The sequence below is a fragment of the Tamandua tetradactyla genome, chromosome 2, assembly GCF_023851605.1.
Source record: "Tamandua tetradactyla isolate mTamTet1 chromosome 2, mTamTet1.pri, whole genome shotgun sequence".
Taxonomy (NCBI): Eukaryota; Metazoa; Chordata; class Mammalia; order Pilosa; family Myrmecophagidae; genus Tamandua; species Tamandua tetradactyla.
In genome coordinates, this window is record NC_135328.1 from 17,512,428 (window position 1) to 17,535,910 (window position 23,483).

At 40.8% G+C, this 23,483-nt stretch overlaps 1 protein-coding gene across 7 annotated transcripts in view; it reads left to right on the top strand.

Moving 5' to 3' along the window:
• INVS (inversin) overlaps positions 1-23,483 on the top strand; it is a 224,476-nt gene that overhangs the window by 196,153 nt on the left and 4,840 nt on the right. For 6 of the 7 annotated variants that reach the window (XM_077140262.1, XM_077140261.1, XM_077140254.1 and 3 more), the window contains 3 exons: positions 4,326-4,558; positions 18,206-18,923; positions 23,141-23,370. In XM_077140262.1, the coding sequence (XP_076996377.1) occupies positions 4,326-4,558; positions 18,206-18,923; positions 23,141-23,370 (1,181 nt within the window). The remainder of the gene's footprint in view (positions 1-4,325; positions 4,559-18,205; positions 18,924-23,140; positions 23,371-23,483) is intronic. The other variant, XM_077140265.1, reaches the window with a different exon arrangement.

Below are 23,483 nucleotides of genomic sequence, written 5' to 3' on the forward strand. Positions count from 1 at the left end.
ATTTGCAGTAGCACTGAGTCCCCTAAAGCTCTCTTCCCCAGGTACTTTCCTTCAGCCCCTGGTTTGGAGCTTGTCTTCACCCTGTAGTACAGATGCCATCAAGAATTTAATCGCATTGACTTTGGGGAACTTGCTCTAGAAAAGACAATACACATCAGGCTAATTGGCAGCCCATCAGGCTATTGTCTGACTGATTTCCTTTAAGGCTATAGAAACAAATTGAGAAAAAGTGGGTCTGTTTTAGACAATAAGATTCTGCAGTGTTAATAAAAAGTCCTTCCAAAGTGTTGCTTATTGAGTTATGGACAGAATTTATGGTATTTTTCTTTCTTTCGTATCAACTAGAACATTAGTTATTTTTCTTTGTATTTTATTCCTAAACTTTACAAGCAAAATAGGCCAAGTTTATAACATAGCTTGCCATGAAGATTAAAGATCTTCAACATAATAAATTAGTTGGAGGGAGGAAAAAAGCTTCTTTCATGACAGTTATTGGGTCTAAGAGTTTAGGACTAAAAGCTACATTGAGAACTAGTTTTAAATGCTTATAATGGTTACTTTGATGTGACATTATGACTTTCTTCACATGACCCAACTCATTTTCTAAATGATAGAAGAAGATGAAGTGAACTTTTAAAAATGACTCTGTTATTGGGATGAATTTTACTGGGAGAGGTAAATCAGCTGATTCTTTCTCTAGAGTTTGCCAGGTAGCCCTGGGTAGATTATTTCTCTCTGTGCATCAGTTTCCTTATCTATGAAGTAAGGGGGTCGGGCCTCAGCAAACTGAGGTTCCTTCAAGTCTCTTTGATGATGAACAATGGGTTCTGGGCTCTTTTTCAGAGAGACATACGCATTTTAACCTGTCTAAAGCTATATCCAGTTTGGGGTGGGGGTGGGAGTGGAGGGGGGTGGTTGTTGTTTTAAAATAGCAGTACAGATGAAATAGTTTGCAGGTTCCTCATAATTTCCAGTTTAATCACACCCCCTTTACTCCCAATGATCATTATTTTTACCTTGTGAAACCTCAGCTCTGGAGACTTCACAACTGTGGGCTATATGCCTCTTGAAAGAGTTTTGGAAATGTGAAATGCCTTGAATTTTAAAAAATCATTATTTTAATTCTATTTCTAAATTATGGGCTTAATTCTTAATTCAGGTGATTACATTTCTTCTCTCAAAACCACTTACTTAATTCTACCAAAAAAAAAAAAAGAAAGCCCCTGCTTCCCCCATAAATTCCCATCCAAAGGACTCTTCAGAAAGCAAAACTCCCTTGTTTTCTTTACATCCTGATACTCTAAAAGGCTGGGTCCCTGGTTATCACATGGTCTTTTGTTGGAGGCCACGAGGTTTGCCCTAGAGCTGACTACAGGAGGGTTGCTTGGTTTCCTAAAAGAAAGGGAAACAACTATTCTAGTAACAAAAATAACGAAGTCTAATTAATCATCTTAAAGGCAGCAAGATCCTTGTAGATGCCAAGCCAGACAACTATATATGTGTTTATGTCTAAATGGTCAATACCATCCTCTTAAAGCAGTTCTGTTCATCAGTGCTAGTAATTCCCTCTGTCTGCCGGGAGCAAGGCGATTAGATCACTGAGCACCACTTCAGACACCCAGATCCTGCCACCTTCTGGAAAGCAGTCTTCTCCCAGACAGATCATCCCGAAATGGTGCCTGCTCACATCTACATGAATCTCAGGCAGCAACGATAACAGTCTGTCCAGCTAGCCTGCTGATTGCAGTGCCATATGCTCAGGTGTCAGCAGTTAGCAAAGCATGTAAGCAAACCCAGAGTCACCTGAGAACAGTAGAGCTGTGCAGAAGGCAGCCACTTTCTCCATATAGGACTCTGTGGTAAACTATTAGATAAACAGACTTGGACTTCAGCTCAGGAGCTTCAGGACTCAAGAAGAAAGACCTTTAGAAGAGGAATTTGCCAAGGTGACAAGGCTTTCAGTCCAGGTGTAACCCAGATGTCTGTCAGCTGGGTCTTCCCTTGAGATCTAAATAAGCTTTGCTTCAAATACCACAGCCTCTAGAAGTCTGAATTTTAAGACTTGTAGAGGGCTTGGGGTCTCTGCCTCAGTTCTTGATTCCATTATCTAGTGTCATAGCCCTGCAATTTGTCAGTTCTGATTCTTGCAAAAGGTTGCTTACAAAAAGGATTTTTGAGTGTGGTAGACACAAAAGTTGGTGTCATTGAGGAGAATCACATTGCGTATCACAGGTATGTATCATTAACAATCCATGTTAGACTTTCATAGGCTCTTTTGGTTTTTGGTTTTTGTGGTTTTTTTTTGCATGGGCAGGCTCCGAGAATCTTACCTGGGTCTCTCCATGGCAGGCAAGAGTTCTGCTACTGAGCCACGGTTGCACCACCCAACTTTTGTAGTCTCTTAAGCCTTGCTACTCAAGGTATTGTCAGAGAACTAGCAACATCTGTTCTCTTTGCCTTGGCCCTTCCTCTGTGCAGTGTCTAGCCTCACATCTTTTCTTTCTTCCCCTTCCTTTCTCCCCACTCCGTTCTTTCCCTCCCTCCCTGTCTAGAGCTACAAAACAAATTCATCTCTGTCCTGTGCAGAGCAGTCTCTTTCCTGGAGCCTAGGTGCCAGTCACCACCTAGGCCCTCAAGGTCTCACCTGCCCACCCTTACTCCTGCCCCCAACCTTATTAAAATATTTGTCTAAACATGATGCCAGCTATTATAATAAAAGAACTCTCTCCACCTCATAAAAATCTCAAGTTTTGTAGAGACACTTTGTTTCCAAGCAGATCTCTAAATCAGGTCAATATCATAGGCCATAGCCTGTTAGACCGGGAGCCCTGAGTCTCCATCAGGAGAGTGGCTTATGCAAGGTCACATTGCTGATTATTGGCCAGGGTTCTCTCCACCACACCCCTAATTATCCCACATAAAATTGAGCCTTAAGTGCCACCAGATTCTCTTCCTGAGCTGTAACTGAATCACCTGAGCAGTAAGCATGTATTGAGTACCTGCTGTGTATAGTGTCAAAGAAAAAATTGCCCTGGACAATGTTAAACAGGCAAGGATGACTTTATTCAAGGACAACTAGAGGAGGAAAAACTATAACTCAACTTTGTTCAGACAAAGGACAGCAGGGTTTTTCAGGGCGGAGGAGGGCTAGTGGAAGAGTACTTAGAGGATGTCCCTGGGACAGCTGTGTGATTTATTGAGTTTGTAATTAGGGCCATTTGGTTTTCTAGTGCTGTGATTAGGCTAACTGGAGCTTATAAGGGCTGGGAGAGAGGAAGAGGGAGATAAACTGCCTTTTTAGGAGCCTCCCAGGCACCTGAATAGCTTCAGGGCTGAGGTGAAGGGGAGGTCGGGGGCCTGGAGTCAGGGAGAAGCCTGCCTGAAGTTTAGTTAAGCTAAAGGGAAGTGAAGGCCATCTTGGTCCATAGCAAGCACTGTTCAAAGATCGGAAGAAGGCTAACGCTGCACCCCCACCTGTTTGCCTGGCAAACGCCTACAAGCCTTTAAGTATCAGCAGCTGGGGCCTTCCTCTGTGCAGGAACTGTCATGGCATTTCTCCACGCTAGCTGTTTGTTCTTCCTAGCTGTCCCCCTCTGGGTAGAGGTTTCCAGAGGGACAGTCTGAATCCTTTGGTCCTTGTTTCTATATCCTCAGTCCAGTGCAGGAGCTCAGAAAATGTTCGTTTTCCTTCTTCTTTCTCTCTTAGAAATCCCTACAAATTAACAGCATCAGTCAAAGCAAACCTGCCCTGGTCTTGGCTCTTTTGCCTGAAGCTCCTCAGCCTGTCTGGACTTGGGTGACCTTTCTGGGCTACCTTTGACCCATCTGCCTCCCCTGCCGCTCATGTTGCTATCACACACCTGGTGGGTTCTCTTCTGTTCTCTCCCAAGGGTTCCAGCTTAGCCCCTGGCTACTTGTATATGACTTTTAAAAGATCGTTCTACCTCCTAGGCCTCAGCTGTTTAATGAGTGGGCTTTGAGCTCTCAATTGGCAGTACTGCAATTCACAGGGGTGAGAGCGGCACAATGTCCTTGGGATGTGCTGTGTCTCACATCAAAGCATTGCTGGGTCATCTATCACGTGTGTCTCAACAGAGCAAAGTTTGATCTTTGAGAGTCTTGCCAGCTCTATCATCTTTTTAGCTATAAGTCCTGCTTTAAAAGGAATGGCTTGTATTTTATCTGGACCACTCCTGGAACTTGGGCATTTCCAATCCCCGCTGTGACATGGTAGCGCCTATAAAAATTTAAATTTCACATAGGAACACTTGAACAGATGAAAATCTTTTGATAATCTCCCTCTTCCTCCTTGGCTTTGCTTCCAGGAAGCGGGAGGAAGAAAGCAAGCGAAAAGAGGCAGAACAGCAGAAGGGAAGGCTGAGCCCAGATTCCTGCAGACCCCAAGCCCCTCCCTGTGTGCCCGGCAGACGGCCTCCCACCAGCAGCACCGCCCGCGGCCCTGAGTGGGGAGAGTGCAGACGGTCTCCAGACAGGACCCCCCAGAAGGAGCAGCTCGTTTCCTCAGACTTGCAGAGAACAGACCCCAGAAAGCCAGTCGGTAGGTGCATTGCCTTTGTTCTCTGATGCCAAACCATGGATTGTGGGGTCCTTTGTTGGTGTATTTAAACTGCTTACATTTCAGGTAATTATAACTGTGTTAGCACTAAGTCTATTGTTTTATTATTTGTTTTCTTCTGTTTGTTTCTCTTTTCTTGCCTGCCTACAGGTTACTTGAACATTTTTTAGAATTCCATCTTGATTTATTCATAGTGTGTTTCAGTTTTGCAGTGGTTGCTCTGGTATTAGAATATACATATAAATAACAGGCTATTGATAGCAACATTTTCACTACTTCAGGTGAAGCTTGGAAACCACACTTCCATTTAGTTTCCTTTATCTTTCCCACTTTAATGAATCATTGCCAAAGTGCCATTGGATATCAGATGGGTTTGTCATTTTTTGTTTCAATATCAAATATGTATAAAACTCATATAAAATATATATACACAAAAGGATATCTATTGTGTATATATATTCATAATTTTGCTCTTCTGTTGTTTCTTCTTCCTTCCTGGAGCTCCAAGTTTCCTTCTTTTATCATGTCCTTTGTGTTTGAAGAACTTCCTGTGGTGAATCTTTAAGGGTAGGTCTTCTGGCCTACAGTTTTTTTAGTTTTCTTTTTCTGAGACTGTTTTTATTTCCCTTTCATTCCTGAAGGATAGTTAAACCAGATATAGAATTAACAGTAGGCACTTCTTTTCTTCCCACACTTGAAATATATTGTACCACTTCCTTCTGGCCTCCAAGGTCTCAAATGAGAAATTCACTGCCATTCAAATTGATATTCCTTTATATGTAATGCATCATTTCTCTCTGGCCGCTTTCAAGATTTTTTCTTTATCTTTAGTTTTCAAAAGTTTAATTATGTGTCTTGGCATGGACTCTGAGTTTATCCTGTTAGGGGTTCTCTTAATGTATTGGTGGGGGGAGGGGTCCCCAAGTCTACTCCCACATTCATTGGTTCACTAGGAAGACTCGTAGGACTCAGCATATAGTTGTACTCATGGTTGTGATTTATTACAGCAAAAGGAAATAAAGCAAAATCAGCAAAGGGAACTTGGGACACAACTCAGAGGAAACCAGGCATAATCTTCTAAGAGTCCTCTCCCAGGAGAGCCACATGGAATGTGCATAATTCCTACAATTGCTAAATGTAACAACCTAGTCAAAAACCTGTTGTCTACCAGGAAAGCTTACACCTGGGAGTCCAGACTCCCAGAAGAAAAACAGGAGTTCAGCTTAATCTTGCAGAACAGTTTAGGCACAGCCAGCCACTCTTACTGGTGGGAACCCTCCTGAAATACTAGTTCCCAGGCCCCAGCCAAGATCTAAACTTGCTAGCAGGGGTTTCCAAAGCTAGCTGTCTCAGGCACACCATTTAACTCTTCTCTGTAGGCTTAATTTGTTGAATCTTTAGCTTTGTTATCTTTCACCAAATTTTGGAAGTTTTCAGCCATATTCCTTCAAATATTCCTTAAGTCATATTTTCTTTCTCTTTTCAGGATTTCAGTGATGCAAAGGTTTTTTGTTATTGTCCCACAGGTCCCTGAGGTTCTGTTCTTTTTTTTTTTTTAACCTGTTAGTTTTCTCCCGGTTCCGATTGAGTGAGTTCTGCTGGTCTGCCCTCAGACTGATTCTACCCTCTGTCTTCTCCAGTCTATTATTGAGCCCATCCAGCAAGATTTTTACTTCTGTTACTGTATTTTTTGTTCCATAATTTCCATTTGGTTCTTTTTTATAACCTCTATTTCCTTTTACTGAGATTTTTCTTTTTTCTTTTTTTTTTTTCCATTTACTTCAAGAGAATTTGTAATTGATTGTTGAAGCTCTCCACCCCCAATGATGGCTACTTTAACATCCTTGTCAGAGAATCCCAACATCTGATTCACCTCAGTGTTGGCATCAGTTGATTTTCCTTTCTCACTGAATTTGTGATTTTCTTGGTTCTTGGTATGACAAGAATTTCCTATTAAATCCTGTACCTTTTTTTTCTATTCTGTTAGGAGATTCTGGGACCCATTTAAATAATTTATCTTAGTAGGCCTGTTTTAGTAAAACTGTTTAAGTCTAGTACCTGGATCTTGATATGCTTTTGTGGGCTGTGATTCCAATGGCAATTTAATTTTCAGAAACTTTGTGGTGGGATTTTGGTCTGTTTGGTTTATCTGAAGCCACTGAGGGGGGTCCCCTTGGTGCCTACTGGTGCTGCTTGAGAGAAGAGGCTTTTCCCTGGCCCCCATCAGGTATCTCCTGGGGAAGGAAGGTGTGGTAGCATCCCCTTAGGGATGCCCTCTCCTGCTGCTCTGACTTCTCTAGATTGGACCAAAGCCCTTCATGGCTTTGATGGCGTCATGTTCTCTCCTGGACACTTGTCACTGGTGGAATTTTACATTTGTTTGTATGTGTATATGTGTGTATGAAGGTGATGTCTGTTTCCCCCACTAAACTAAAAGCTCCATGAAGGCAGGGACAATGTCTGGTTTTTCCTCATCTTTATATTCCTTTAGTGGCCAGGGTGATTTCTTGTAGGAATATATGTTTGTTCAATCAATCAATCAGTCAATTTACATAGGGATAGTATTGCTGAGCCTAAGAGTGGTTATCACATTCCTGATATCTTTTTTTATATTTTAATATGTGCCCTAATCTTCGTTTAACAACTACAGAGTGAACAAATTTTTAATTTTTAAATACAGGTAATACTTGATCATTATAGAAAAACTGAGAAAATATAAAGAAGAGAATAAAATCATCTGAGGGTGAAATTTGGTTACCACTCAAAAACAACTACATCCCTTGTGTTGCTGTTTTATATAATGAGTTTATATAATCTAACCCATCTGAAATCTGTTTCATGTTCAGTGTAGGGTTAGGCTCTAAGTTTTAGAGTTTGTAGATCTCCAGGAAGAGCTTTTTTCCCCTTTTTAATTAATTACTTTTCCTCTGAATATTCTAATTTTCCCCAGTTGTTAGCAATATTTTCTCTTTGTCTTTTGTGTTCTATTGTTTCACCAAAATATGTCTAGATATAGTCCTTTACTTAATCCTACTTGGAAGTCATTATGCTTCTTCAATGTAAAAATTCATGTCTTCATCGATTTGGAAAGTCTGTCAGCTGTCATGTCTTTCAATATGGCTTTACCATCACTAATTCTTTTCTTTCCTCTGGAACTCCTTGAGATGTATGTTAAAACTTTTAGCTCCAAATTCACCATATCTTAATTTCTTTTTTATACATTCTGTCTCTTTACCTCTTTCTGCAACATTTGGGGTTATTTCTTTAGATTCATTTTCTAATCATCTAGATTTCTAAATTTTTTAAAAAATTATTTTTGTTAAGGATAACATATACAGAAGAATGCACAAAACAAAAATATTTACCTCAGTAAACTATCAGAAATCAAATTCTAGGTGGAACCAATGTTTCAGTAGAACTTTGCTGGGACCTAAATGCCCCGTCTTCCTCCTCCCACTTATTACCACCTAACTTCTCCCCCAAAGTAACCACTTTGCTGACTTCTCATACTGTTGTTTAGTCTTATCTGCCTTTGAACTTTTCATAAATGGATGCCATATGTTCTAATGTATAAAATGTATTATATATTATTATCTGTAGTATATATTCTTTTGTCTCTGACTTTTTTTCAACATAGTATGTGAGAGATTCATCTATGTTTCTGGATGTAGCTACAATTGGTTCATTGCCCTTACTGTAGAGTACTCCATTATGTAAATATACCACAGTTTAAAAAATCTGGTCTGCTATTGATGGGCATCTAACTTGTTTTTGCCTATTGTGAACAATGCTACTGTGAACATTCTCCTACACATCATTTATACATGTGCACACATTTCAGTTGGGTGATAATTAAAAGTGAAATATATCGAATTGTTTTCCAAAATGATTCTAGCAATATACTGTCCCTTTGCTATCCATCCTTCCTAACACTTGGTATTTTCAACCTATTTAATTTTAACCATTTTAATGAGTAATAGTATTTCATTGCAGTTTTAATTTTCATTTCTTTGACTAAATAATCTTTTCATAACATTATTGACTTTTTGAATATCCTCTTGTATGAATAGCTCAGGTCTTCTCCACTACTATATTATAAGATTATAAGACAGTTTCTCTGTCTTTTCCTTTTTTAGTAGGGGTTCAGTGTATATTCTCAATATGAGTTACCAATTTATTATATCTTGTTACAAATATCTTCTCTCTGTACAATGTCTTTCTACTCCATTAATGGTGTTTTTTGAGTAGATCTTAATTTTAATGTGGCCAAATTTATTAATCTTTTATGGGTTATGCTTTTTTGTGTCTTGTTTAAAAAAATATTTCCTATATTATCTTATAATAGTTTTAATTTTTGTCTTTTATATTTTGATCTTCAATCCACCTTTGATTGATTTCTATATATTGTATGGGTAAGGGTAAAATTTAGCTTTTGCCTATGTGGATCTCCAATTGACACACCACCATTTATTCAAAATACCATCCTTTTATCACTACATTGCCATCATCTTTGTCACAAATCAAATTCCCACATTTACTCTATTTCTGGGCTGTCTGTTTAGTTCTAGAGATCTAGTTGTCTATTCTTGCACCAGTTCTACAGTGCCTTTATTGACGGTAGCTTTTATACTGTCTCCATGTCTGAAAAATATTTTCATTCTTCCTACTTTGTTCTTTTCAGCAGTACCTTAGGTCTTCTTAACCCTTTGTATCTTTATATGCATTTTCTTGTCGGCTCACACTGACACATATACACACGATACATAAATACATGGTAGGATTTTGATCGGAACTGAATCTATAAATCAACATTGGGCTTATTGACATCTTTATAATATCGAGCCTTCCAGTCCATGAACATGTTATATCCCTCCATCTAGGTTTTCATTTTAATTTCATACAATGATTTAGAGTTTTCTGAATAGAAGCCTTTTAAATCTTTTATTACATTTGTTCATAGGTATTGCCTCATGCTATTGAAATAGTGATTTTTATTTTACTTTCTATTGATAATTTATGGAAATCCAATTAATTTTTCCATGTTGGACTTATATCCAGTAACTGCTAAATTCCATTAATTTTAATATTCATCTATAGATTCTTTTAGAATATCTATGTGCATGATCATATCCTCTATGAATTATGAAAGCTTTATGTCTTCCTTTTCTATTCTTATACTTATTTCTTTTCTTGCCTTATTTCAGCCGCTAGAGTATTGAGTATAGCATTAAATATAATTTATGATAGCAATCATCATTGTCTTGTTTCCTACCTCAGATGATGAAAATAAGTCAAATTTTTTCTATTAAGAATAGTGTTCCCTTTAGATTTTTTTTTCTTTATAAATATACTATCATATTTAGGACATTCCCTAAATGTCCAAATTTTAATTTCCTAAGAGTTTTTATTATGACTGTTTATTACATTTCAGCAAACAATTTTTCTGCATGTATTGAATTTGTCATATGGATTTTCTCTTTTAATTCTGTCACTGTGGTACATTATATTGGTTGATTTCCAGATGTTAAGCCATCCTTGAATTCCTGGTAACTTGGCCATGATGTGTTTGTTTTTATTTATTGCTGGAAACAATTTGTTGATGGTGTTTAAGCCTGTTGCACCTATGCTTATGAATGAGCATAAGGAATTGTAACTGTCATTTCTTGTGATGTCCTTGCCAAGTTTTGGTATCTAAATTATCCTGGCCTCATGAAACAATCTGCTTCATGGAGTGTTTCCTCATTTTTATTCCCTGGAAGAGTTAGTGTAAGATCGATATTTTTTCCTTAAAGATTTGGTAGATTTTACTGGTAAAGCCATCTGGGCCTGGAGTTTTCCTTTTGGTAAAGATGTAATTACAGATTCAATTTCTTTTAATAGCTATAGGAGGTCATTTTTTAAATTTCTTCTATCAATTTTGGTTGTCTTTTTTTCTAGGAATCTGTACATTTCATTTTAATTGTTAAATGGCTTGGCTCAGTTATTCATAATATTTCTTATGATTTTTTTTAACATTTCCTAATAGTTACCTGTGGTTTCTCTCTTTTTGTTCTTTATCAGTCTTGAAAGGAGTTACCAATGTTGCTGTGTTTTTAAAAGTACCAACTTTTGACTTTGTTGATCTTCTCTATTGTATGCTTTTCTGTTTCATTATGTTCTACTCTTTATTGTTTTCTTTCTTCCACTTTAATTTTTGTAACATCTTGATGCTTGATGTTTTCATTTTTTTCTTCTCTATCATAAGCATTTAGATTTTAGATCTCCCTCTAAATATGGCTTAATTGTATCTCACAGATTTTCATATTTTCTATCGTTATTATCATCCATTCCAAAATAGGTTTTTAAATTTTTATTGTGACTTCTTTAGCCTATAGGTGAGATAGAGGTCTATAGCTTAATTTCCAAACATTTATGGATTTTCCATTTATTTATAGCTTAATTACACTATGATCAGAGAGCAAACGAGGTGACTGTAACACTTTGAAATTTGTTGAAACTTCCTTTGTGATCAAGAAATGGTCAGTTTTAATTAATGTCCCAATGTGAAAATAAATCCAAATTTAGTTGGATTTTTTTTATCTTTTTTATCTTTTTTGAGGAGCAATGTTCTATATATGTCAGTTAGGTCAATTTTCTTAGTTGTCTTATTCTTATTTTCTATATTCTTACTGATTTCCTTTCCACTTGTATCAGTTACTTAAAGGAATATAAAAAATCTTTCACTAAGGTTTTCATTGTGGGTTCCATCAATTTTTGCTCAATATATTTTGAGGTTATGGTATTAATACTAATTTACAATTGTTATATCTTTTTGACAAATTGAACCAATTACTGTAGAGTGTCCTTCTTTATCTCTAATACTTCTTGCCTTAAAGTATTCTGTTTCTGAGGTTAAGATATTCACGCAGACTTTTTTAGTTTATGTTTGCGGTGTATGTCTTTACATCCTTTTTACTTTCAACCTTTCTGTTTCCTTTTATTTTTAATGTGTCTATTGTAAACAGCAAGTGTTTGGTTTTTTAAATCCAGTCTGACAATATTTAATAGGAATATTTAATCCCTTTCCTCTATTTACATAAATACTGATATGTTTGGGTTTAGATATACCATGTTTATTATTTGCTTTTTCTTATCCTAAGTATTTCATGTTTCTTTTTCTCTCCCTTCTATTCTTTTGCAGTTGATTTTTTTAAATTACTATTTCACTTCTCTTCCTCTTTTAGCTTGGTAGTTGTGTACTTTTAGTCCTCTTTTATTGGTTAAGATTTCAGTATACATTCCTGATTTATCAAATTCAAATATTACCAGGTACTTTTATATTCCTCCTGGACAATGCAAGGATCTTACAACATTTTATTGTCATTTACAACCCAACCACAATTTATATGGGGGGGATCCCTTTGCAGGGAGGATATTTTAAGTCTACTTTTTTCTTTTCTTTTTTGGCATGGGCACTGGGAGTTGAACCTGGGTCTCCACCACAACAGGTGAGAATTCTGCCACTGACCCACCATTGTACCCCCCTAGTCTCTCTACTTTGTAAATCTCATGAGATATTATAATTTTCTACAAAATTTAAATCACACAGAATATTCTCATTTTTTTATACAGTCAATATGTATTTAGATTTACTCATATTTACCCTTGTTTATTCCCTGCTATACAGTTCAGAGTTTAGAGCAAATATTCTAGTGACTTACTCTCTTGGTTCAGTTTATCTGAATGCGCGTTTATTTTCCCTTCATGTTTGACATGAAATGTCATTTCTCCTAAGCCCTCTCTGTGGCAGAGCTAAGAAATATCTGTATCTATTTGTTTGTATAGTTGTGTGTGTTTTAAAACCATGAGTTGATACCTCCAAATCCAATCAACACCAAATGGTTTATTCTAACCTCCTCTCCTTTTTTCAAATTTATTTCTCCAACAGTGATAGACCTTTCTTTATTTATAGTATATTCACTTATTTGTTCAATCCTAATATACATAAACAGTAGTTTCAACACTGCTAACATATATCCCTGTAATAAGCAAATTTACTAATTTAGAATGTGGTATTTATGTGGATTTATTTTTCTCTTTAGTACCGTATTGAGTCAAAATATGATTTTACAAAGCTACTTAGTTTTTTCATCCTTACCCCTTTCTGTATGGTGATATTATTCATTTGCAATACAGTTAGCTTCATTTTTTATTGTTTATATTCCATTTTGGGTTCTTCCCACATTCTGGTTGGTTTTAACTGTTTGTTTTACTTTATTATTTTTGGTGCATGTGAAACATTATAATGGTTCTAAGACTCAGAGCTACACAAAAAGGTCTACCTAGAGATGTGCCACTCCCTCATTGCCCATGCCACCCCGTTCCCACTCCTTCCTCCTTTCTACCCCTTTCCCAAGCATAGGTAACAAGTTTCTTTGGTTTCCAGTTTTTCCTTCCCATATTTCTTTTGCACAGATGAGCAGATAAATACATGCCTATCACATGAAGGGTAGCATATGTTAATTACATTTAATTTTAAAGTCTGTTTCTAAAACCACATTACTTGGATGACCTGTGTGCCTATTTCTGTTGTCTAATCTTTCCCCCATTTTAGTTTGAAGCTGCTGGAATGTGATATACCAGAAATGGAACAGCCTTTAAAAGGGGGAATTTATTAAGTTTACAGTTCTTAGTCTGTGAAAATATCCAATCTAAGGCATCCAGGGAAAGATACTTTGGCTCAAGAAGGCCAATAACATTCAGGGTTTCCCTCTTTTTATTTCCTTTTCTGGAGTGATGCAAATATTCTAAAAATGATAATGGTGATGAATACACAACTATGTGGTGATACTGTGAGCCACTGATTGTATATTTTGGAGGGCTGTAAGGTGTGTGATTATCTCAATGAAAATATTTTTTTTAAAAAATCAGTCTACTACTAGCTCACCCTTTCCCCTATATTATAGTCCTCCAGGGTTCCAATCTAAAGGAACCCTTCTTGAAAGGCCCTAGTCTCCAGTTTTGTCTCTTGAGAGTGGAGAGGGCTGGTTCCCCTGGGGAGATAAAGCCCCAAATGCCTTTCTCTCCTCTCTGGTTTACCAGATTCTTCTGTATCTTGGACCCATAATTCTTTCTTGCCTTATTAGCTTTTTGATGTCATCAGATGGGTGGTTTGTAATATTTCGTCCAGCTTCTCTATTGTCCTCATGGGAGAGTGTCCTAATTTGCTAGCTGCCAGAATGCAATATACCAGAAACAGAATGGCTTTTAAAAAGAGGAATTTAATGAGTCGCTAGTTTACTTGGCTAAGGCCAAGAAAATGTCCCAGTTAAAGTAAATCTACAGAAATGTCCAATCTAAGGCATCCAGGGAAAGATACCTTGGTTCAAGAAGGTCGATGAAGTTCAGAGTTTCTTTCTCAAGTGAAAGGGCACATGGTGAACACAGTCAGAATTTCTCTCTCATCTGGAAAGGCACATGGTGAACACAGTCAGGGTTCCTCTCTTATTTGGAAGGGCACATGGCAAACACGGCATCATCTGCTAGCTTCTTCTCCTGGCTTCCTGTTTCATGAAGCTCCCCGGGAGGCATTTTCCTTCATCTCCAAAGGTCACTGGCTCGTGGACTCTCTGCTTTGTGATGCTGCAGCATTCTCTGCTCTCTCTAAATCTCCTTCATTCTCTAAAATGTTTCCTCTTTTATAGGACTCCAGAAATGTCTCAAGACCCACCCAAATGGGTGGAGACATGTCATCATCTAATCCAGCTTAACAACCACTCTTGATTAAATCACATCTCCAGGGAGATGATCTGATTACAGTTTCAAACATATAGTATTGAATAGGAATTATTCTGCCTTTTTGAAATGGGGTTTAGATTAAAACATGGCTTTTCTAGGGAACATACATCCTTTCAGACCAGCACAGAGATTATGACTGAGTTCTGCTATTGCAGAAGCAGAAGTTGCTTCAGTGCATGTTACATTCAGAGACTAAATCTTTCACATCAGATGTTGTATTTTGTTTTTTTTTTTAAACGTTTATTATTTTCTCATGGTTTTAAAATTTTAATGTATACATGTACGTGTGTGTGTGAGAGGGGGGGAGAGAGAGAGAAAGCTGGATCACTTCACACACTAATTGCTCGGATTTTCATTTTTCTCTTTGTGTTTTTTTAATAATTTTTTATTAATTAAAAATAATTACAAGAAAGAATCGCAAACATCCTTATTATATGCTCATTCTGTTCTACATATATAATCAGTAATTCACAATATCATCACATAGTTGCATATTCATCATCATGATCACCTCTCAGAACATTTGCATCAATTCAGAAAAATAAAAAGACAACAGAAAAAGAAAAAAAAAATTTATATACCATACCCCTTACCCCTCCCTTTCATTGATCACTAGCATTTCAAACTAAATTTAACATTTGTTCCCCCATTATTTATTTTTATTCCATATGTTCTACTCATCTGTTGACAAGGTAGACAAAAGGAACAGCAGACACGAGGCTCTCACAATCACACAGTCACATTCTGAAAGCTATATCATTATACAATCATCACCAAGAAACATGGCTACTGGAACACAGCTCTACATTTTCAGGCAGCTCCCTCCAGCCTCTCCATTACACCTTGGATAACAAGGTGATACCTACTTGATGTGTAAGAATAACCTCCAGGATAACCTCTTGACTCTGTTTGGAATCTCACAGCTATTGACACTGTCTCATTTCACTCTTTCCCCTTTTGGTTGAGAAGGTTTTCTCAATCCCTTGATGCTGAGTCTCAGCTCATCCTAGGATTTCTGTCCCACGTTGCCAGTAAGGTCCACACCCCTGGGAGTCATGTCCCACACAGAGAGGGGGAGGACAGTGAGTTTGTTTGTCGTGTTGGCTGAGAGAGGGAGACCACATCTGAGCAACAAAAGAGGCTCTCTTGAGGGTGACTCGTAGGCCTAATTTTAAGTAGGCTTAGCCTATCCTTTGCGGCATTAAGTCTCATGTGAACAAACCCCAAGACTGGGGGCTCAGCCTATAGCTTTGGTTGTCCGCACTGCTTGTGAGAATATCAATATTTCAACTTGGGGAGGTTAAATTTTCCCCTGTTCTCACCATTCCCCAAAGGGGACTTTGCAAATACTTTCCCACTCACTGATCAAATCATCTGGGATTTATTGGGCATCACTCTGGACAAACCAATAAAATCTAATGTCCTACCAAAGGTTCCATGTACTTATGTTGTTCAACCAACTATCTACATCAGTTATATTAGGAGATGCACTAATCAAAATATAAATTTTGTACCAAATAAACATTTTTTTATTTAGTCTCACACATAAGTTGAAACTTTAAAATATTAATTACCATCTATTTTCAGCACCCTGCAGTAATGACATTCCTTTGTTCTTCCTCATGCAAAAACATTTTTAAATTTGTACATTTAGTCATTATCGTTATACACTCTAGGCATTCCTAGATTATACCATCTCAATCTTTATCATCCATCTTTCTTTGTGATTTCATTTATGCCCCAGCCCTCCTCCATCATTTTCACATTCAGCTTCATACAGGTTTTAACATAATTGTATTACAGTTAGATAGTGTTGTGCTGTCCATTACTGAGTTTTTATATAAGTCTTTCATAAGAGTTGGGAAGTTTTCAGTGATAATTTCCTCCATTAGTTTTTCTCCTCCTTTTCCCTTTTCTTCTCCTTTTGGGACACCCACAACACGTATATTCGTGCGCTTCATATTGTCCTTCAGTTCCCTGAGTCCCTGCTCATATTTTTCCATTTTTTCCCCTATATTTTCTTTTTCTTGCCAGATTTCAGATGTTCCATCCTCCAGTTCAGAACTCCTATGTTCTGTCTCTCGAAATCTACCATTGTAGGTTTCCATTGTTTTTTTCATCTCTTCTTCTGTGCTTTTCATTCCCATAAGTTCTGTGATTTGTTTTTTCAGACTTTCGATTTCTTCTTTTTGTTCATTCCTTGCCTTCTTTATATCCTCCCTCAATTCATTGATTTGGTTTTTGATGAGGTTTTCCATGTCTGTTCGTATATTCTGAATTAAATGTTTCAGCTCCTGTATCTCATTTGAATTGTTGGTTTGTTCCTTTGACTGGGCCCTATCTTCAATTTTCCTAGTGTGATTTCTTATTTTTTGCTGGGGTCTTGGCATTTAATTACCTTAATTAGTTTATTCTAGAGATTGCTTTCACTTCTTTTACCTAGGGTTTTCTTGCTGGGTGAATTTGTTGTCTTTCTGTTCATTGACATTCAATTCAGCTTTATCTGGGCCCCTAGCTTGAGTTTTGTTTAACAGAGGTGAATTTTTCAGTTCTTGTTTTCTGGTTTGTTGCCCTGCTTGTATGGTGCCTTCCCCCCCCCCCCCCCACACTTAGGAGGGTCTACTTAGGTATTATAGACCCCAGCCGGATTTTCCCAGATCAAACTGGCCTCCTATCAGGAGGAAAGGGTCACCTGCATCAGTTTTCCCCGAGGGTGAGACCTAGCAGATTGAAAGACTTTCCTGTGACATCTCTAGGCTCTGTTTTTCTTATCCTGCCCAGTATGTGGTGCTTGTCTGCCTGCAGGTCCCACCAGCATAAGATGATGCAGTACCTTTAACTTTGGGTGGGGGCGTGGTGGAGACAGAGGAGAGGTTGAAGGCTGGTTTTAATGGCTTCAAATTACCAAGCCCTGGTGTCTGCATTCCTTGAGAGAGGGATTCCACCTGAGTTTGGGGTTCACCCCTCCCCTGGGGAAGGTACAGGCTCCAGACAAGCTCTCAAACGAGTTTGTTTCTGCCTATGCCTGGGGCAGTTGCAGCCTGAGGAGCCCTATATCCAAAGGCAGTCAAGCCTTTGTAGAAACACAGCCACAAAAACCTGTTTCCTTTTTTTTTTTTTTTTTTTCCTTTTTCCATCAGCCCTGCCCCCTTGGCACTGGGGCAAAAATGAGCAACCTCCACTTTGACCAGGTTCACCTGAGCTGGGGGCCTATTTTTAGTAGTCAGAATTTGTTAATTAATTCCACAATTGGCATTTGGTTGGGCTCAGCCCCTGCTGCTGGTAAAGTTCCTTTCCTTTCCCCTCTGGGAAGCAGCCTGTGGGAGAGAGGCACTGGCCACTGCAGCTTTGGGAACTCCCGGTTCTGGGGGCGCTCACAGCTGGTCCAGCTGGTAGAGATTGGGTACGCTCTGTGTCCAGTCGCTGGCGTGGCCTGGGAGCTGTTCTGTCCTGTTTCTGGTTATTTAGTAGTTGTTCTGGAGGACAAACTAAAATGAGCACATTGTTAAGCTGCCATCTTGACCTGGCCCATTTTGAGTTCTCTTTGTTTTTGACCCCCTAGGGATTTCTTTTATTTTCTTAAAAGCACAATAGTGCTGTTAAAGGGATGTGCATTATACTTTAGCCAGCATTTCTAGGTGTTTGCAGGGGGAAGTTCTCAGGTTCTCTAACCTACCATATTTGCTGGAAATAGAAGCAGAGCACCTTCCCTAATCATAATCACCACTCATGGTGATTATGACACTACAGGACAAATCTGAATATTTCATGTGAACAAATGAGTAGCATTGCCAGAGTCTGCAAGTTTGGGACAATAAATATTCTTTTCCCTTTTTCCTTGTCTCCCCTAAGATACATCCAGAGAACATTCTAAAGGCAGATCTGCCAGTGTCTACTTCAGCCCCAGGGAGGGCAATGATGGCAGTAGGACTCCAGGAGTCCCCTCTGCTGAGCAGTCCAGAGGTGAGACCGTCAGCGAGCAGCAGTGTGAACAGGGAAAAGGCTTCCTGAAGCAGCCCTCCTCTGTCAGGGTAGCTGGGCCTGACGAGAAAGGGGAGACTCCCAGTCGAGCAGCCGCAAGCCTTCCACAGCGGGATGGCCACTGGAAGCCCAGCAGGCGGCAGGACACCATGCCCAGGGCCAAAGGTGCCCCTCAGAAAAGGCGTGTTCAAGAGCTCAAAGGAGGAAGGTGCTCCCCAGCTGGTTCTAGCCGGCCTGGCAGTGCCAAGGGGGAGGTGGTCCATGCTGGGCAGAATTCTCTCCACCAGCGGGCGCTGAGAAGCAAAGTGCCACAGGACAAGCTCACAGGAGGGGTCTCCTCTGATTTGCCGCAGGGTGTAGAGGTGGTGAGGGCAGGATCCAGGAAGTTGGGGACATCTGCCCTGTGTGAGGATGCGCAGCTGTCTCCAGAGAGTGCTCCACCACCTGGTCCCCTCTCTGGGCAGAGTTTGAATATCGACCTTCTCCCTGTAGAGCTCCGACTTCAGATCATCCAGACAGAGCGAAGTAGGAAGGAGCTGTTCCGCAAAAAGCATAAAGCAGCCACCATCATCCAGCGTGCCTGGAGAAGGTAGGGGTCAGGCGCTGCAGCATCTGTGGTTTGTTGGTTGTTCCCAACCACCCTAAAGAGACACCCCTGTGCTCTTTGCTGTTTTTCTTCTGAATTTTATGTGGTGGCATGTTTTATTGAGCTTGTCCATGAAATCTGTATATGTAGATCCTAGAAGTATACATTATATAAGCTGTTTAGAGGTTGGTTTTGTCCAGAAAGTAGGGAAAGCATCCAGGACAGAATAGTATAAAGGACGGTGCACTGGGTTTGTAACCAGGGAGGCTGAGTTGCAGGTGAAGCTCACAGCTTATCTGACCTTGGGCAAATCATGTGGCCTCCCTGTCTCAGTTTCCTGTGGCTTCTGTAACAAAGCACCACAGTTTGGGTGGGTCATAAACACTTATTCTCTCCCAGTTCTGGAGGCCCTGAGTCCAAAATCAAGGCGATGGCATCGCCAGGTTCCCTCTGAACGCTCCAGGGAGAAAGCAGTTCCTGTATCTCTCCTGGCTTCTGGTAGTGGCTTGCCAGTAATCCTTGTTCTCTGCCTCAGTCATCACACGACCCATCCCCTTTGTCTGTTTCTCCTCTCCCCTCCCCCTATAAGGACATCAGGCATATTGGACTAATGGCCCACCCCACTTCAGAATGATTTTATTTTAAGCTGCCCAACTCTATCTATAGTGGCCCTGTTTCCAAGTAAACTCAAATCCTGAGGTACTGGAGTTCGGAATTCAGTTTATCTCCTTAGGGAACACAGTTCAACCCATAATACTGTTTCCTCATCTGTAAAATGGGGCTTACCAGTTGCTGTGTCTGTCCTGTTTATATGACAGATTGCTGAAATGAGATGTGTGTTTCATAAACACTGAAGTACAACATACCAAAGAGATTTTCCTTCTTTATATCTTTACTGCCCAGGGATTATCCATATCCCAAATACCTCCACCAGAGTCTGGATATAGTAGATTAACAGACTGAACTTTATTACAAACACTTTTCTGAGCATCAGCCAAGCTCAGAACATGGAGTAGGTGCTAGGGCTGGAGGCTGAGGCTGTGCTGAGTTACACTGACAGTGACTGATGGTGGACATGCATCCTTCTAGGGAGTAGTTAGGGGAGCACTGAGGGAGTCCTTTGCACTTGTCTCAAGGTCTCCTTAGCTCTGTAGGTCCCATTAAGGTCTAACTTTAGATCAGGTCTTACCATGGTAGGGGCCCATTGCCAATTGTGGTCACATGGCCTACATCTCATCTCAGAGGTGAGAGATGGATGGCGGAGTGAAGCAAGCCTATTACCGCAAGTGAAAGAAAGAAAAGAAAAAAGAAGGGCTGGAGAGAACACTGAAGGTGGGTGAAAACAACAGTCTTGTAGAGTCCAGGGAGAGGCGTCTGGAGCATGATGTCAAAGGTGGCTCAGCTCCAAGCCTTTGCAATGTCTCCTTGGGTCTGTTCACGCTCTGGGAGAATGATCAAGTCTCTCTCAGGCCTGGTCCCATCTCATCCCAACCCGTGCTGGGAAGTGGGTGCAGGGATCAGCAGTCCCAATTTGCAGACAAGCAAACTGTCTCAGAGAGGAAAAAGCCTTGTCCCGATATGCAGATGCAGCCCCAGGTCTTTGCCTTGCACCCTTGCCATAGTCCGCGTGGCTGGGAGCAGGCTGGAGACAGGGACTGCCTGCATGTCAGCTCATGCCCATGATGGAAGCCACAAAGGGGTGACGTTACTGTCATTACCCTCGTACGTGCTAGCAGGCAGCAGTTTTGGAGCACCTGTGCCAGGCACTGTGCAAAGTAGTTTCCATTTATCAATTCATGTAATCCTCACAAAAGTCCTGTGAGGTGGGTGTCCATCTTATCCCTGTTTGGCAGATGAGGAAACGTAAGCGTGGAGTGGATCCCTTGCCAAGGCCCCAGCACTGACTTTGGGCTGTGTGTGCCTCTGAAGCCACAGGTGGGAATAGCCATTGGGCCTCCTCCTTGGGGAATGTCCCAAGGTGGTCATTGGCTCTCATCCCAGAGGAACCCCTTGGGATCTAAACAAGCCAGCGGGTTTACCACGTTAGGCCCACAGCTGCTCCCTGGCTGAAATGCGTCCCCTCCATCTGTCTGGTCCTCAACTCCTTTGAAGTGTCAGTAAGTGTCCATAGTAGCAAACGAGCCTCCAGCTCCTCCTCCCAAGAACAGTGGGCTCATAGACTTATGTGCCCATTTGGAAGAAACTGTCCAGGCCTCTATGGCTGAGCCATTGTGGACCCTGAGGCCTGCGACAGACTCTCATAGGGCTTCCGATGTGCTTGCTGCACATTGTGGAAAATCATGTTTTTTAGTGCTTCTGTTCCGTCCTTGAACACCATACACCTTATCTGTTAATACACCTCAGGAGCCGTGAGGGATGGAACAGAGAACAGGGCTTGGCACCTAAGTGCTCAACAAATGCAGGCTCTCCTCAGAGGGGCCATGTGAAAGATGAAGGGGAGACTACAAAATCCGCAGGGATGGGCTGAACAGGCAGAACCTGGGCCCCTGAGAAAAAGCTCAGTCTTAAAATTGTGCGTTTTATTACCAAGCACAATTTGTTTAAAAACTGAAACCAGATACTTGGATGAGATGAGCTGGCAGGAGGGCTGCTGTGGCTAAGTGCAGTTGCTGTATAAACAATGGATTTTTCCCCTGGACACGTGTAAGCCACCTTCTGTCAGCTCTTCTCCCGCTTATCTGAGGTGAATTAACAAGGTTACGTTGGACCAAGAAAAAAGCCCTGAGCCCAGGGCTGAAAAGGACTCTTGAGCATATTAGGATTCTCCCCAAGTCCAGAGCGCATGTTCCTGTGAAGGGGAGAAGATGGGATGTTACCAAGAATACTGGGTAACCTGTCACCTGGACACTCAGACTTGTGGTCTCTACACCAGAGAGGACTAGGTGGGAGCTGAGCTCACTGAAGCTGAGGCCAACGGCTTCAGCAAGACCTGGGTTTCCAAGTGAGTCCTCTGCCCGCTAGAGCAAGAGGGCCTGTGGAAGCCATTCACCACGCAGACCACAGACTCTGAGCTACAGCACAGCGTGGCCCTGTCACTAAGCTTCTCTCTCCATGTGGCTTTTTGGAAATGTACATATTCTAGCAAAGGGATGTCACTCTCCAGGAAAGGAAAAGAAGACTCATGTAGTTAGACTGAAATCAGCCTTTGGGGAAGGAGGCCTAAGGCTATATCGAGCACTGCAAGGTGCTTTTGGCAGATTTAGAAAGATTATTTCCTTGGTGGTATATTGTAAAATATACCTCAGCCTATAGTCGTTAATGCAGCTACAGAAAATGAACCCTGAAGCAGCTGTCCTTTGAGGTTCAAAACACTTGTGTTCACAGGTTTGGGGTGCATGAACCGCAGCTCAATGGCCTAGAAATGCTTACATTAACACTACAAGTAAACAGAGACTCCTTGCCCTGCCCCTCACCTCCCACCCCCTCCAAGCTCCACCCACCAGCACGATAGTCTGGCTTTTGTATCATTCTCAGTCCCTCTGGACCTCCATCAAGTACAGAATACAGACCAAAGTCCTTAGCAGTATCGGGCTGTGGGTTTGAATGTTAGTTCCTCCTGGCTCTAGCTATATGAGCGTCTGCAAGTCACTCAAACCTTTTGGAACCTCCTAATGTCTACGTGACAGGGCTACATCAGGCTTATCAGAAGGCAGGTGCCTGGCATACAACAGGCCCTCAACAAACACTGTCCCCTCCACAGCATGGCCCAAGCCCCCTCCCTTCCCTCACCAACCACAATGCTTCCTGGTTTTCCTGCCACATATCTCTGCTCATTCTGACTCTGTGGCCAGGAACCCTCCTGCCTGCTGAGTTCCTACCCATCCTTTACAACCATCCCTTAAACACCAGCCTTAGTAACCTCCCCCCTTCCTTCCTGTACCCATTCCACCCCATCGTGCTCCTTCACTTGCAGAAGGATTCTCACTCTGCACTTCTTTCGTCACACATCAGTCAATCTGTCCCACTGACCTAAGACCTCCTTGAGGGGAAGCACTGACCTGATTGATCTTATTCAAAGTTCTGGAAATATTTGATGGTAGGAAGAACCCACTGCCAGTGAAATGAGAACAGGAACTTGAATGACCCTCCCCAGGGTTCAGCAAATACTCTTTAAATAACTTATAGGAACCATAAGGAAATTTCCTCAAGACTGTGATCTGGTAAGTCTTCAAGCTTCTCCCCTTCTTTGTCCCCACTAGCTACCAGCTCAGGAAGCACCTGTCCCACTTCCTGTGTATGAAGCAGCTGGGAGCTGGAGATGTGGATAGATGGAACCGAGAGTACACAGCACTGCTTCTCCAGGTGTGGAGAAAAGAACTGGATTTAGAGCCCCCAAAGACCGCCACAGTGTGCAGATCAGCCAAGAGTCCACCCAAGGGCAGCTCAAGCACAAAATCCACCAAGCACTCGGTGCTCAAGCAGATTTATGGTAATCCTCTTTCCGGGCCCCTGGCAGTTGACAAGAAACATCCCCAGATTACGCCACATCAATATCCAAAAAGGAACTGACAGCACTGGATAGGAACTTTCTTATTCTACTTC